At 53.8% G+C, this 15,949-nt stretch overlaps 1 protein-coding gene across 1 annotated transcript in view; it reads left to right on the forward strand.

The window, feature by feature from the left end:
- PTGIS (prostaglandin I2 synthase) overlaps positions 1 to 15,949 on the forward strand; it is a 43,532-nt gene that overhangs the window by 16,049 nt on the left and 11,534 nt on the right. The window contains exons 3-7 of the mRNA XM_075528581.1: positions 48 to 226; positions 1,943 to 2,086; positions 5,027 to 5,178; positions 8,921 to 9,102; positions 15,171 to 15,339. Coding sequence (XP_075384696.1) covers positions 48 to 226; positions 1,943 to 2,086; positions 5,027 to 5,178; positions 8,921 to 9,102; positions 15,171 to 15,339 — 826 coding nt within the window. The remainder of the gene's footprint in view (positions 1 to 47; positions 227 to 1,942; positions 2,087 to 5,026; positions 5,179 to 8,920; positions 9,103 to 15,170; positions 15,340 to 15,949) is intronic.

The raw sequence follows: 15,949 nt of genomic DNA on the forward strand, positions 1-15,949 counted from the left end.
TTGTCCAGAGTAACGCTTGCCCCTTGGCCCTTGCCGGCTTCCCACAGGTGCTGGTGGGGGGCAGGTATGTCACCGTTCTCCTGGACCCCCACTCCTACGACTCGGTGGTGTGGGAAGCTCGCACCAAGCTGGACTTCCACGCCTATGCCGTCTTCCTCATGGAGAGGATCTTTGATGTGCAGCTTCCGCATTATAACCCCAGCGACGAAAAGGCCAGGATGAAGCCGTGAGTGGCTGAGGGGTGCCTGGCGGTGGGCCGGAGTGGGTGGCCTGCTTGGGCCCTGGGTAGTTGGGTAGTTGGTTCTGCCCAAGACAGAAGACAGGTGAGAAAACCAGAACCAAACAATCCACCAGGACTGGGTGGAAGAAGGTTTTTAATCGACCTCCCTCCCTAGCTGTTTTAGGAGGCAGCCTGGTTTTAGCACATCAGGTCTGCACTTTCTTATTTGTACACTTGGACGAATCATGTCTCTTGAGCTTCTGATTCCTCATCTGTAAAATGAAGGGGGTGTGGCGGGGGTGTGGGGCAGTTCATAGTTTTGAGTCCCACTTCCGTGCCAGGCACCGTGCGTAGTCTCATCAGTTTTCCCAACAATGCTGGTGGGTAAGGTGTGGGCAGCCTCACTTTACAGCTGAGGGCACTGAGGCTCAGAGAGAGAAGCGATTTCCTCTAGGTCCCTGGGCTAGGAAGCGGTGCAGCTCTTATAATACAAGCTGCCCAGCATGTCTTCTGGGCCTGGAGGCCACATCTGTTGAGGGCCACCATTTGCATGGAGAACGCCTGCTTGGAGTGGGCTGGGGGGACAGCTGGGCCTGGGTCGGTGGCTATGCTAACTCTCGTGTATTGACAGTGTGTTGGGTGCTGTGCTGACCTCACTGAATCCCGTCTCTTCATTCTCCAATGGTGTTCCAACGTGAACATCACAAAGCCTTTCTGACCTGGCAGCTCATGGGCTCCCTCTGCAGGCTTTCCCCTCATGAACTAACCAAGAAGCCAGAGGATGAATCCTAGTGGCAGGGTGGTAGAGGGATGAATGCTGAACTGTTAAGCAAGAGGTCCACAGTTCGAAGTCACCAGTTTCTCCTAGGGATAAAGATGGGGCTTCCTACTCCCATAAAGAGTCCCTGCCTTAAAATCCCACTGGGGCAGTTCTACTCTGTCCTACAGGGTCGCTAAGAGTCAGAATCAACTTGTTCTGAAGGGATGGTTACACATTAGGCTGAGATCTTCATGGTTGGCAGTTTGAAACCACCAGAAGTTCTGCGGGGGAAAGGTTGGGCTTTCTATTCCATAAACAGTTTCTGAAATCCAGAGACAACACTTCTACTCTGTCCTAGAGGGCAGCCATGAGTCAGAGCTGACACCATGGAGCAGTGGTTCTCAACCTTCCTCATGCTGCGACCCTTTCATACAGTTCCTCATGTGGTGGTGACGCCCCAACCATAACATTATTTTTGTTGCTACTTCATCACTGTCATTTTGCTACTGTTATGAATCGGGCAACCCCTGTGAAAGGGTCTTTTGACCCCCCCAAAGGGGTTAAGACTCACAGGTTGAGAACAGCTGTTTTAGAGCACTGTTGTGGTAAAGAGGCAAGGTGACACAGTGTTGGGCTGTTCATCAAAAGGTTGGTTCTTCAAACCCACCAGTGGCTCTGGGGGAGAAAGATGAGATTACAGTTGAGGGATTCCAGAGGAGCCGCCCACGGTGTCCTGTGGTGTCACGATGAGTCAACATGGACGGCAGTGAGTTTTTGTTCGTTGGCTTACTGTCATTGTTGTTGACGATCGATGATAACAGTAGCACCCTCTTCTCTAAGTCAGTCTTCCAAAGACCCCCTTTCCCAATGAGGATCTTGTGTGCTGGAACCCTGGGGCTTGGGGGAGGGAGGTGCCTGTGTGCCTTTGCAGGGCCACCTCTCACGCCTGCTCCCTGCCCCAGGACGCTGCTGCACAGAGACCTCCAGGCACTCACGGAAGCCATGTATACCAACCTCCGCACCGTCCTGCTGGGTGACGCCACAGAGGCAGGCGAAGGCTGGCACGAGATGGGGCTCCTTGATTTCTCCTACAACTTCCTGCTCAGGTGAGACCCGTGTCCCCTAGTGCTTCCTCCTGGGTGGAGTTTAGCTTCTGGGATGGAGTCAACCCCAGGCCAGGGTGGGGCAGGTGAACCCCAAGCATTTTGTGAGTAGACAAGCACTTTGAAACATCGAAGGCCAATGCTGTAAGAAAGACACGGTGTAGAAGAGACCAGGCGTACTGGCCGGATAGAGACTGGTGGAAGTCCAAGACGATGGCCCTCGGTCACCCTGGCGTCTGGAAATGGTCACCTTCGTGGCTCAATTTTCAACTAAACAATAGACAGGTCTTTCAGGGGAAGCAGGAGCCCTGGTAGTCTAGTGGGTTACAAGGTGAGGTGTTAATCACAGGGTCAGGAGTTCAAACCCACCAGCCACACTGCAAGAGAAAGATGAGGCTTTCTACTCCTATCAAGATGTACAACCTCAGAAACCCACAGGGTCAGTTCTACTCTGTCTGACAAGGTTCACTGTGAGGCCAAATCAACTCAATGGCAGCGAGTTTCACAAAACAAAGAGCCACACCAGTGAGGTATGGGCGCCATAGAATACTCAGCCTGGGGAGGGAGGGAAAACAGAGGAGCTAATACTAGGGCTCAAAAAAAAAAATACTCAGCCATCAGAGATCAATGGGGCAGCATTTACCCGGTGAGAGCCTGGAGAACCAAGCAGAACATTGCTCGCTGAGGTGCTGGAAGGAGCCCCCTAGGTTGGAAGACGGTTGCTTTGTTTTACCTGAGGTGCTGTGAGTAGGAGCCGACTGGGCAGCAGCAAGAAGGACGCTCACTCCGACTCCCTGCCGGTGAGTCGTTCCAACTTCATAGTGAGCCTGCGGACACTTTTGAAATCTTTTTTTAGAGACGGTGTTATGGGCACTTCATCCACTTACCACACAATTCAATAGTTCAATCGTATCAAGAAGAGTTGTTGAATCATGGCCATCATCAATTTTAGAACATTCTCTTCTTCCTTGTACTCATTGTTATTAGCGTAACTTTTAAAAATCCTGGCCAAAACATACACAGCAAAACGTTCTCCCATTCAACAACTTGTACATGTATGACTCAGTGCCATTGATTAGACGCTTCATGCTGTGCGACCATTATTGATATCCCTTTCCAAATTACTCACCATCATTAACATCAACTCAATGCTCCCGAAGCAAAAACTCTTCCTCCTTCACCCATTGGTAACTATTGGTCAGCTTTGGTTTCTTTTTACTTTTTCTTTTTTTATGTAGTTTTCTTGATTTAATATTCACATGTCATACACGTCCATAGTTAAGTTGCTTTTAAAAAGAGTTGTATAAACATCATCATAATCAGTCCTAATGCTCCCTCCCCGCTCCCACATTCATGGTTTGCTCTCCGAATCCCCTCACTTTCCCCACCTTCCCGTTAAACCATTGCCTCAGTCACTGTCTCTGTCCATCCACTCCTGTGCTGCACAGACTGGGACGCCCAACAGAGACAACAACAAAGAGACAGAGAGAAGAAATAATAATACTATAATGATAAACATAAAAATAAAGAGTAAGAAGAAAAGATCTTCAACAATATTTAAAAAGCCAGAGAAGAAATCCCTGTTGTGGAACAAGCGAGAAATACTTGAGTCTAGAGCAAATTCACGTTGGGTCAAGAGGGAGGTCAACTGACCAAGTATCCTATTACACGTGGTTCGGTTCACCCTAATCCACCCTGGCCGGGCTGACCCAGGGCCTGCGCTCCCAGCGGGACCCTCTCCTGGAAGCAGCCGCCTTCTTCGATCTGCTGTGTGACTGCAACCCCGGAGCTGGCCAGAGCGTGCACAGTGAAGAGGGTGCCTGTGACCCGCCCCGATTTTCCCTTGCTCCAGATTTGGGTGTGAGTTTTCCCAGGTTTTACAGTGAAAGGTCAGCTCATTTTATAGGAAATCTCTCCAGAAGCCAAACACCTTCTGGCATGGAATCCAGTCTGTGGGTAGCCCCATCAACACTCTCCCGCTGGGAGAGGTTGGGCTTTTGTCCCAAGAAGAGGGGGCCGGGGCCTTGGGATAGAGAGAGAGAATTCCTCCTGGCCAGTTCAGAGGCTCCTGGAGGAAGATTCCAGACAGTGTTGGGCTGCTCTGAAGAAGAATTGCCTCCTTTTCATGTGACGGGACTGTCAGATACGTGTTGGACAGCTAACCACAAGGTGGGAAGTTCAAACCCTCACCAGCTGCTCCTCAAGAGTGAGATGAGGCACCTGCTCCTGGGTGGCCATGAACTGGAATGGATTCGCTGGCCGCAGGCTTGGGGTGGGTTAATGGGACAGGAAGGTGGTGAGCTCTCTGTGCCTGGGGGTATGGAAGCCAAGCTAGTTGACAGGGAAATGAACGGGTTCAGGAGGAGGGAGAAGGGTGGCTTGGGCGATGCCAAGGCCAGAATCTTGGTGAGCCTGTAATGTTTCTCCGAGATTAATATTTTTAGGGCTAAGTTCTAATGACTCATCCATCTGCCCCTTGAATATTTGCTAAGGGCAGACCACCTTCCTGCTCAGTGCAGGTGCAGGGGGAGAGGAGGGCCAGGCTCTAATCAGGGGCAAGCAGTTCTAACTTACCAGCTGCTCAGAGGGAGCAAATGTGGCAGCCTGCTCAACTATGTGCCCCTGGGCTCCTTTAGCATATGGTACCCATGCCAAGCACATTGTAGCAAACTGATGCCAACACATTGCCAGGGACCGTGCAGTGCAGTGTAGGACTGCTCGTTAGGGTTTCTGGGGCTGTAAAATCATTATGGAGGCAGGTGGGTTTGAACTCCCAACCTTGCAGTTAGCAGCCAATGTTGAATCCACCATCTCACCGGGGCTCCTCTGGCATACAGTAGGTGTTCATCTGATGGGAGGCGCAGGGATGCAGGCAAACTTGTGGGCTGCCTGGGGTGAGCTGGACTGGGAGCGTTCACCCTCCCATCCGCTTGCTGTCCCCAGAGCCGGCTACCTGACGCAGTACGGAGTGGAGGCACTGCCCCGCACCCCGCAGAGCCAGGCCCAGGACCGTGCCCACTCGGCGGACGTCTTCCACACCTTCCGCCAGCTCGACCTGCTGCTCCCCAAACTGGCACGCGGCTCCCTGCCAGCGGGTGAGTATTCTGGGGGCCTTGGCGGGAGAGAGGGGACTGAGTTCAAGGTGAATGATCAGAGGCTGTGAGGGAGGAAGACAGCCCAGCCCAGGGACAGTGGTGGGGGTGGGCTTCGGGGGGCACTAGGTCCCCTCTGCTGTGGGGCCTGGGACTCTGCCTGCCTTTTCTCCTTGTCGTATTTGTTCTCAGAAGTGCTTGCAAGGAGCGTGTGCTCCTTAGAAAGAGAGCAACCTGTAGAATGACGTCAAGAGAATCATGCGTCCTTCTCCACTCTGTCCCCACCTGAGCCCCTCTCCTCTGCACAGAGGGAACCACGCAGCCACAGCGCTCCCTGAGCATGTCTACACACATGCGAGTTATCTTTCTTAACTTGCAGGTTGACATTGTTTGGTTTGTTTGTTTTGCTACAGGGCTGTTTGTCGAATGCTTCCTCACCATTAACAAGAACAATAACATGTTGGGGGGAGTGGGGATACAGTTAAGAACAGCGGTTTTCAACCTGTGGGCCGAGACCTCTTTGGGGGATCGAATGACCCTTTCACAGGGGTCGCCTGATTCATAACAGTAGCAAAATGACAGTGATGAAGTAGCAGCGAAAATCATGTTATGGTTGAGGGGTCCCCACCACCTGAGGCACTGTATGAAGGGCCGTGACATGAGGAAGGCTGAGAACCACCAGAGCTGACTACTGTCCTGCTGGGTTTCAAGGACAGCAAGCACATGGGGGCTGCCAAAGGTGGGTTTTTTTGACGCGGGGGCACTGGGGGGCTCAGAGGCAGCATTCTAGCCTTCCACACAGGAGGCCCTGGTTCGAGTCCTGACCCATCCGCCCAAAGGGCCCGAGTCCACTCTCTTCCCTGACAGATGTTCACCATCTTCCGTTTGTTTGTCGACCTGTTTTCATTAGCGCTTCCCCATAGGCGTGTCAGCCTGGAGGTCTCAGTCTTCAAACTCTTGGCCAATCCAAGGCCTCTGGCTGTCCTCAGCTCTTCCTCATGCCTGTGGCGGGGAAGTCTTGTGCATTTCATCAGGTATTTGCCACTCCTTCCCATGAACTAGCCGGTTCGTGTTGCTGATCATCTTTTGTGACGGTGTTGGGGACTCTGGTGGAGTTATCTTTCACATGGGAACCAGGGTTGGACTTCCGGCCAGTGCCTCACATGCCTGCCTATCACCGGATTGTTGCTAGGACGCCTAGCAGGTTTCTGCAGATCTTCTGGAGTTATCTTTCACATGGGAACCAGGGTTGGACTTCCGGCCAGTGCCTCACATACCTGCCTATCACCGGATTGTTGCTAGGACGCCTAGCAGGTTTCTGCAGATCTTCTGACAGAGACGAACTAGGAAGAACGGCCTGGTGATCTACTTCCCAAACCCATCGGGTGAAAATCTGATCGTGAGGGTGGGGCAGGGCGGGCCGCGCTTTGTTCTTGCGGCGTGGCCTTCAGTCATAGGCCACTTCAGTGGCAGCTAACAAGAAGTCACGTTACTCATTATCTTGCTGAATCCTGCCATCCACGCTGGATGGTTGGCCTTATCCCCGCCTGGGGAAACTGAGGCTCTGGAAGGTGGCATCACTGATCATAGGCACACAGTTGGTAGATGGCGGAAGCAGCAAAATGGGAAGTTGGTCTGACTGGGGGCAAAGCCGTGGTGTGGAACACCAAGCACCTAGTAGGCTCTCAGTACACATCCCAGCTTTTGCAAGGAAGAGCAGATTTCCACGTTGTCCCGGAATCCCCTCTTTCCGAGGCCCCAGGGAAGTCCCGGCCCCGGGACTGGATGTAGGAAGGCTGAACTTCCCAGTGCTGGCAGCAGGTGGAGGTGTTGGAGGGAAAAGTGCTCACCTGGAAAAGTTGGTCCCAGAGGCTAGTGGGAAGGATGGGTCCCAGACCTGGGTGCCGGGCTGGCGTGATGCAGCCGCTTCAGAAGAGCAGTCTGGCAGATCCCGTCCCCAAACACAGAATGCACGCCCTGTGGCCCTCTATTTCCGAGTGTAGAAATTCCTCCTGCAGAAGCGCGCACACAGAAAACAGGGACACATAGATCCTCAGGGCCACCTTGCTTTCACTGATGGCAGTTGTTTGTCTTATTCCGGCAAAGCTTATTTTCACTTCCGAATGTGAAAATGGGCACAGCGTCATGCCGAGTGGCTGAAGCGCGGTTCTCCAGAGTGAGATTTCCAAGGGCTTTTGTTTGTTGTTTTTTGTACCCGCCACTGGGGCAGTGGACGTTTCCACCCTATTCATTGCTGGGGAGTCAGCCTTGACGCACCGTGATTCTATGCACGCCGGCAAGAACTGTGCACTCAGTGTTTTCAATGGCGCATTTATTCTTTCTGATGGTAGATTGCCAGGCCTCTCCTTTGCTGTGCCACTGGGTGAGCTGGAACAACACACACATACACACACACATGCACACACACTCACATGCATACACTCACATACACACATACATTCGCACACACACTCACATGCATACACTCACATACACACATACATTCTCACACACACTCACATGCATACACTCACATAGACACATTCACACACACACTCACACACATTCACTCATATATTCACTCACTCACACACATTCACTCACACACATTCACTCACATATACACTCATATATTCACTCACTCACACACATTCGTACACGCACACACATGCACATACTAACATACACAGATACATTCACACACATACTCACACACTCATACACATACACTCATACACATTCACTCATATATTCACTCACATACACGCACATGAGCACACACGCACACACTCACATACACGTACACACATCCACACACACACCTGTGCACCATTGGCTGTGGCTTTCAGACACTGTGAAGAGGATGCTGCTTCCCGTCTTGGGCACCCCTCCCTTGCATTGGCTCGCGGCTGTCTGCCCATGAAAAGCTCCTTCATTTCCTCACTGCTGCCCGGGTTTCCAGGGCACAGCATGCTCTTGAGTGCTGCTTGTGAACGGGGGCTCTGTGGACCATCGTTGACCTGCAGAGAGGTCTTTGTGGCCAGCAGAGGGCTTAAAGATGTCTTAGCTAGCGGCTCACTTTACAATCAGAAAATTCCTCTTCTTTTCAAAGTTCAGGCCCTTGACTGTGCTGGGCCGTTGTGCTGGGGAGGGGCCTGCTGGAGGAGCTGTGGGGCCTCTTCCTGGCCTTCCTCCTCCTTGACTTCACCTGCCTTCCTTGGAGGTATTTGAATTTGAGACCCCTGATCTAAGTCTGCGATGGCCACACCGGCCGTGTCTCATGCCCCCTGAGTGGCGCTGTGCTGAGCCCACCCTGCTGGATTCTTCATGCTCGGGCTAGCTTTGCTCAGGATCAGATGCTAGTGGGGGTACTGCAGGTTTTATGGCCCTTCCTGGGCTCTGTAAAGAAATGCCTTTGAATTAACACCAATATTTATTGAGCATCTACTACAGGTCAGGTGTTAAGGAGAGAGATGAATGAAACAGACAAGGCCCCCACCTCTCAGGAGGCCAGACCCTTCGCCCCTTCCCTGTGGGGGTGACACAGACAATGAGCAAGTCCACATTGAAAAGGAACCCCAGAAGCTGGACCTATCCCTGTAACCTCATCACAGGGGAATGTCCCCATCGAGAGTCCCCCAGAAGACCGTTGGCTTCGTGGCAAAGGCAGAGCAGGACAGTCCTGAGCTGAGGATGGATCCCCTCCCCCAAACCCACCCACCCTCTCTGTGCTCTGTTCCTGCAGGCGATAAGGACCGTGTGAGCAGGGTCAAAGGTCGCCTGTGGAAGCTGCTGTCCCCAACCAACCTGGCCACCCGGGCCCACCGGAGCACATGGCTGGAAAGCTACCTGCTACACCTGCAAGAGATGGGCGTGTCAGAAGAGATGCAGGCCCGGGCCCTGGTGCTGCAGCTCTGGGCCACGCAGGTAGGCACAGCGCTCCAGGGTGTGCGTGTACACGAGAGTGTGTGGGGTGTGATGGGGTGTGCATGTGGGTTTGTGTGCGTGGCTCTGTGTGTTTCTGCAGGGTCTTGCTCTGAGGGCGCAAGGATGTGTGAGCTTGCAAAGGAGGGCAGGCAGGCGTGCAGTTGTGTAAGTGGATATGTGGAAGTATGCCCTTGTGAGTGTGCAGGAGTGGGCATGTGGTACACCCCCTGCTCCCTGATTTCTAAACTGTCAGTGTCAGAGATAGGATTGTTCCTTTCACAGATGTGAACATTCTTTGAATTTGGAAAACGGTCCGAGTTATAGACGTCCAGTAGGGGGATGGTTTCTTGTGCTTTGTCTGTCTTGCCAGTGGTTGACCTTTCGCCGTGTTTCCTGTGTCTCTCGCTCTCTCGCACTCTGATTATTGGGTCGAACCGTGCGGTATATGGAGTGGACACGACGACCCTTCAGTCCTAGCTGCTGTAGCTTGACCCTCCTGGGAGCGGGATCATTCTCATGCACGACCCCAGTGCAAGGGCCAACTGCACGAGGTTCCTTGTGGACACAAGTCCACATTCCCAGCTGCCCCGCCCTGTCCTTTTCAGCTTATCTGATCCCGGAACACACACTGTCCTTCATGATCCTGTCTCCTTCCTCTTCTTTCGTCTGGAAGGTGCTGTGCCTTCCTCTGATTTCATGGCTGTGGCATGTTCAAAGTGGGCAGTCTGCTCATTTGGGGGATGCTCAGAAAGCTCCGCTGAACCTGTCCCACAGAGCAGAGTCCCTGCCCCGTGCTGTGTGCACTTCAGTCGTGAGTCGGGGGACACTCCAGGCAGCACCCTTGGTGACGTTAGGTGCATAGAAAATGGGGCGGTGGCTGGAGAGATCCTGGGGTCTGCTCCAGCCAGGGTGTTGAGGAGGCCTTTAGGAGGAGGGGGCATGTGAGCCGAGCCCTGGACAAGAAAAGGAGCTGGCTGCGTGGTCTGAGGAAGAGTGGGGGCAGAGCATTCCAGGCAGGTAGGGAAGCAGCACCCGTAAGGGCCCTGGGCTTGGACTGCACCAGCTCTCTGGGAAGCAGGAGTCCAGTGTAGCTGAAGGAGAGCCATTGAGGACAGCTGTGATGGAGGGCAGGGGCCCTGGTGGCATAGTAGTTACACGCTGGGTTGCTAACCGCAAAGCCCACAGTTCAAAACCACCACCCACTCCTCAGGAGAGAGACGGGGCTTTCTACTCCTGAATGCATGACAGTCTCAGAAACGCTCGGGGCAGTTCTGCCCTGTCCTGTAGGGTTGCCACGAGTCAGAATGGATTCGATGGCAGTGAGTTTGGGTTTTTTGGTTTCAGTGACAAAGGGAAGGGGCCATAGGAAGGTGGCACCCTGAGAGTGTCGGGGGCAGAGGAGGGGCAGGCTTGGTCTTTGGTTTGAACAGAATCCCTCTGGCTGCTATGAGAGAGCAAGGACCATAGAAACACCGAGGGGTGGGGCCCCTGCTGGTGAGGAAGATGGAGGCAGGCAGGCTGCAGCCGGGGTGTCTGGCAGACGTGGACAGATTCTGGAAGCTTCCAGAAGGCAGAGCCCAGGGGTTGGGGTGAGAGGAAGGAGGAGGTGAGGGTACTGTAATCTCCCATCCTGACCCCCGCCCCAGCTTTTTCTTGGCCCCACCTCAGTTGCGACTTTGGATAGACAACTCTCCGAGTGATTTCTCGCCCATCGACTGGAGACTTATTTTTAGTTTTCTCTTAGAGCCATTAACTGTCCTGGCAGGCTGGGGGTCGGGGAGGCTGTGTTTAATCAGCAGCTTCCCCCCCCCCATTAGTGCCTAATAACATATTTATGGGCCTGGGAGCTTCAAAGTGTCCCCAGAACCCCTTAAAGAACTGTTCCCCATCAGCAGAACTGGAGGCCGGCCCGGGGCTGGAGCGCAGGAGACCAGGGAGCCTCTGGTGGCTCGTACAACCGGGCAGCCTCGGGCACAGGGTGTCCTCTGAGGTGACGTCCTTGCCAGCGTCGGCTGCTTCAAGGCAGTTGAAAAGACCCTTGACGAGTCCAGACTGTGAGAACAGGCCCAGTAGTCTGTGTAGCTCAGGGGCTTCAGGCTCTGGCCCTGTTGCCTGGATTTGTACCCTGGCGAGTCATTTACCCTCTCCGGGCCTCAGTGTCCCCATCTGCAAAATGGAGGTGAAGTGGTTGTGAGGGTGAAAGGATGTGATACCTGAAACACCCCACTTCAGTGAGCGCCTGGGACATGCCAGCCACCTTCTAGGAGTTGCGACAGCAGGGAATAAGACAGGCAAAAGCCCCGTCTTTACAGAGCTGGCATTCCAGGGAGAGAAGCTCTCAAATCTCCCCACCATCGAGTCGATGCCGACTCACAGCGACCGCTTACAACAGCGCAGAACTGCCCCTGTGGGTTCCTGGTACTGGAAATCTACCAGGGCACAAAGGCTCAATGTCAAGCTGCTGACCTTGTAGCCCAACTACTAATCCCTGACACCCCCAGGGCTCCTATGGAGAAGATGGATCCTGATAAATAAGCAAACGAGCCTGGAAAAGCAGGAGCTGAAGTGACACAGTGGGTTAGGGTTGGACTGCTACCCCAAAGGTCAGTGGTTCGAACCCACCAGCCACTCTGCAGGACTACGAGGTGGCAGTCTGCTTTTGCAGAGATTCGCAACCTCGGAAACCCTTAGGAGCAGCTCTCCTCTGTCCCCGAGGTTCTCCAAGGCAGCTTGTTTGTTTTATAGAAGTCTATCCATGGGAGTATGTTTTCTGGAGAAAAAAGAAGCAGAGAAAGGGGATTGTGGAGGGGTGGGACCCCTTAATCAGGGTGGTTGTGGAAGACCTCACTGGGAGAGAATCCAAGGGAGGGAGGGATGGGGCCAGGTGGGTAGACAGAACTAAGGGCTTCCAGACACCAGGAATAGCAAGTGCAAAGGCCCTGGGGTAGGGATGAGGGTGGTGGGCCCCGAGGACTGTCACCTTTCTTCTGAGCAGAGGAGAAGCACAGCCTGCCTTCTGCTGACAAGAACAGACGTTGGCATGAGAGCACAGAGACGGGGAGACGGGAGACAGCCACTGCCAGAAGCAGGGTGGGCTGAGGGCTTGGATTCTGGATTTACATATTTCAAGGCAGAGCCAACAGGGCTGACTGTTGATTGGGAGCCTGGAAGAAGGTCCTCACTAACAGGACCCCCTGATTGTGACCTGAGGCGCAGGAAGGATGCAGTTGCCCTTGGCAGGCCTGGGGCAGTCTGGGGAAGGAGCAGATTCGGGAGACTGGATTGGGCTGTGGGGCGTGAGAACTGAGTGGGGGCCGGCAGGGTGCCCCGAGATAAGAAGCTGGAGTTGAGGGTTGAGGATGGGGCTGGGGACTGCGTGGGGTGATGGGTGTGGAGCTGATGATTAGAGTCACTGTACCGGAGGAGATTCCTGGGGACAGGGAGGATAGAGAAGGGGGCCAGACCCTGGGGCTCAGGCTGTCCAGTGATTAGAGTCAGGAAGACAGAGAAGACCAAGTTGCTGGCTGGGTGGAGGTGCGGGTGGGGTGTGTGCAGCAGCAGGAGAGCCGGGAGGGGGATGCCTGCCTCAGTGGCCTGTTGGGAAAGCCCTGGAGGTGGCGTGACCAGCCCTGTCAGATGCCCAGTGAATCACAATCACTGGAACTGATTAGATAGCCTTGGGTTGTGTGTCCCCCAAGAGGCTCCCTGAGTGGCCAGGGTGATGTCACATGTCACACGAGTGGTGGGTCAGCTCCCATAGGACCCTTATGGATGTCACCTAAATGAAGATGGTCCTCTGAAGGAAAATGGGGTACCGTTACCCAAAAGAGAGGGAACGAATACAGGGTGGGTGTGGGCGCCTCCCCTCCCCACGGACTGACCGGGTGACCTCAGTGCTCTGAGGAGGCAACAGGTGGTACCCTGGACTTGCACACAGTGGTGCCCCCCGGGGATCAGCTACTGAGAGGGGAGATGGGGTTAGAGCGGTGGGGCAAGGCCCCACAGGAGAAAGATCTCAGCTTCCAACAGAGCTCATTTAGGATCTCTGGTGGCTATGTGATCTCACACATGTGTGCACTCATAGACACACTCCCACATGCACACACCACATGCACACTCACATGCACGCTCTCACACACACATGCTCACACACCCACTTGCACACTGCCACACATCTGTGCAGTGGGGAGAAGCCTGCCTCCACCTGCCACAGCTTTTTCCCAAAAACCAACACTGTGGGTTCTGCCCAGCTCTGTAATTAACGAGCAGTAGCCCCTGGCTGACCATCTGGCATGATCAAACCTGGCCTTGGCGCTGAGTAAATCCAGCACTGAATTATTTATTGCCCATGGTCCCTTGGCCATAGGCGTGGTGGACACAGTGAGGGCCTGAGGCGTGGAGGGAGCTCCCAGGGAGCACCGAGGCCTCCTCCCTGATTGGTTCTAAGACTGGGCAGGTCACTCCTTCTCCCAGTCCTGGGTCTCCTGCTGCGCTGCACCGGGCACGGAGAGACGGTGCGTGTGTCTTGGATGGCTGCCAGTTTTCAGACCCCAGTACCACTCGTCAAAGTAGGAGATAGGACAGAAGCTCCTAAAACACTCGTAGGCCAGTTGACTGGACAGGTCTCTGAAGCCATGAGCCTAAAGCTCTGAACCAAGAAAACCAGCCCTGCCGTCTGTTTGTTTGTACCTGAGAGGTGATCCACAGCGGCAGCCCTATTTTGCCTGCTGTTTTTTATTGTACAACTTAAAAGTTCAGCTGTTTGAAACCACCAGCCACTCCCCGGGAGCAAGGTAAGGCTTTCTGCTCCCATAAAGAGTTACCATCTCGAAAACCCACAGAGGCCACTCTACTTTGTCCTGTCGGGTCACTGTGAGGCAGAACTGACTAGATGGCAGTGAGTGAGTCACATTAGTGACTATGCCCTGGTGGCATAGTTGTGCAAAAGCACTTGGCTGCTCACCCCAAGGTCAAACCATTCAGCTGTCCCACAGGAAACAACATGGCAGCCTGGGTCTAAAAAGACTGACCGTCTGGGAAACCCACAGGGGCAGTTCCACCCCGACCTGTAGGGTTGCTATGAGTCAGCATCAACTGGACAACCATGGGTTTGATTCTGCTTGACAATTTTCCTGAAGCTGCTGTATTTTTAAGGACTGCCCATATCATTATGGAGCCTGGTAGTGTGGTGGTCACTCACTGGGCTGTGAGCCGCATGGCCGGCAGATTGAAACCACCAGCAAACAGCTCCTTGGTAGAAAAACTGGGCTTTTTACTGCTGTGAATAGTTTTTGGAACCCCACAGAGGGTCGCTGTGAGTCAGCACTGACTCGATAGCAGTGAGTAGGTAGGTGGACCATCATTGATCAGCCTATTGATAGGAGTTGAGGCCGTTTCTAGTATTCTGCAATCCCCGCCAGCATCCTTAAGTGTTTCTCCTCCTACCTGTGTGAGGGAGTGCCTGTCAGGAAAGGACTGGGTCAGCGTGCTCCTTGAAGAGGCCTAGGATTCCATTGTTCCGAGTAGACCTGGGACCCCGGACTCAGTCCCCCTCAGATAGAAGCAGTGATCTCTGTACCCCGTCATGCTCTTGTTGATCAAGATGTAGAATTGAAATACAGCTGTTCTTTGTAGAACATTTAAACATTCAAAGAACCTTTAGAAGGCATTGACATCCAGAAGCTACCCAGCATGCCCTGGTCTAGCCTCTTCATTTGAGTTCTAAGCCACTTTTTCATTTCTGGGTCTCACTTAGTATTTTCCACATAGAGTAATACCAGAGAGAGTGATCTTCATCGACCGACAGGTCTTCCTCCGGCTGCAGACATTTTCCTTCCAGCCAAGGCCATGCAAGATGACCCAGGTGGCCTCAGAATCAGTGATTTCATTCAAGGTCCTTGGGCTGGGCCAAGGACACAAAACAGATGGAGGCCATGACCTAAGGCTGAGGGTCATGGTGACCACCACTAGATGTTTGCGGCTGGCCTCTGGGCTACTGTGTCTTGGGCAAGGCTGCATCGTGAGGTAGATCAGGCGGCTCACACTCTAGGCCTGACCTCTCATTTCAGGGAAACATGGGCCCGGCCACCTTCTGGCTCCTGCTCTTCCTCCTCAAGCAGCCGGAGGCCCTGGCCGCCGTCCGTGAGGAGCTGGAGGGCACGCTCCGGAATGCAGAGCAGCCTGTCTCCCAGATGACCACGCTCCCACAGAAGGTTCTAGACAGCATGCCTGTGCTCGGTGAGAAGTCCAGACCAGTCCCCGTGGGGGGGATGTTAACATGGCCCCCTTCCCCAGCCCCTCCACACATGACTTCTATATCCTCCGACCTTGAGTCTCCTATGTTCTCAGACCAGCCATCTCCGGGTCCCGGGCTCAGCTGGCCGAGACTTATGATTTCAATGGGACCTTTTGGTTGCAAGTAACAGAAAAACCTAACTTTGATGGACTTGCTCAGACAAGGGGCTTTATTTGGAGGGTGTAGCAACCCAGACCAGCAGTATCTGCCAGCAGGGACAGGTAGCCCCAAGGACTTGAACGTGGTCTCTCTCCACCCCCCCAGCCCAACTCTCCACCATGCTGGCACCAGTCGGTAGACTCTGGTGGTGCCAGTCTTCCTTGTACTTCCTGCACCCTTCCTACCCAATGTCCCGGCCGTGCGAATCCCTGGGTCTGTGTCGACCACGTGCCCATCGTGTTGGGACACTCTCACGGGCCCATAACAGGTTTATCAAAGGAGCTGGGGTCAGACCCTCCATGACCAAACTCCTGAGAACTGGGCAGGAGTGGTTTCCAGAAGATAACCGGGCGGGGGCGGGGTGCTCCAGAGGAAGGGAAACTGTGGCGGGCA

Source organism: Tenrec ecaudatus, chromosome 12 (genome assembly GCF_050624435.1).
Source record: "Tenrec ecaudatus isolate mTenEca1 chromosome 12, mTenEca1.hap1, whole genome shotgun sequence".
Taxonomy (NCBI): domain Eukaryota; kingdom Metazoa; phylum Chordata; class Mammalia; order Afrosoricida; family Tenrecidae; genus Tenrec; species Tenrec ecaudatus.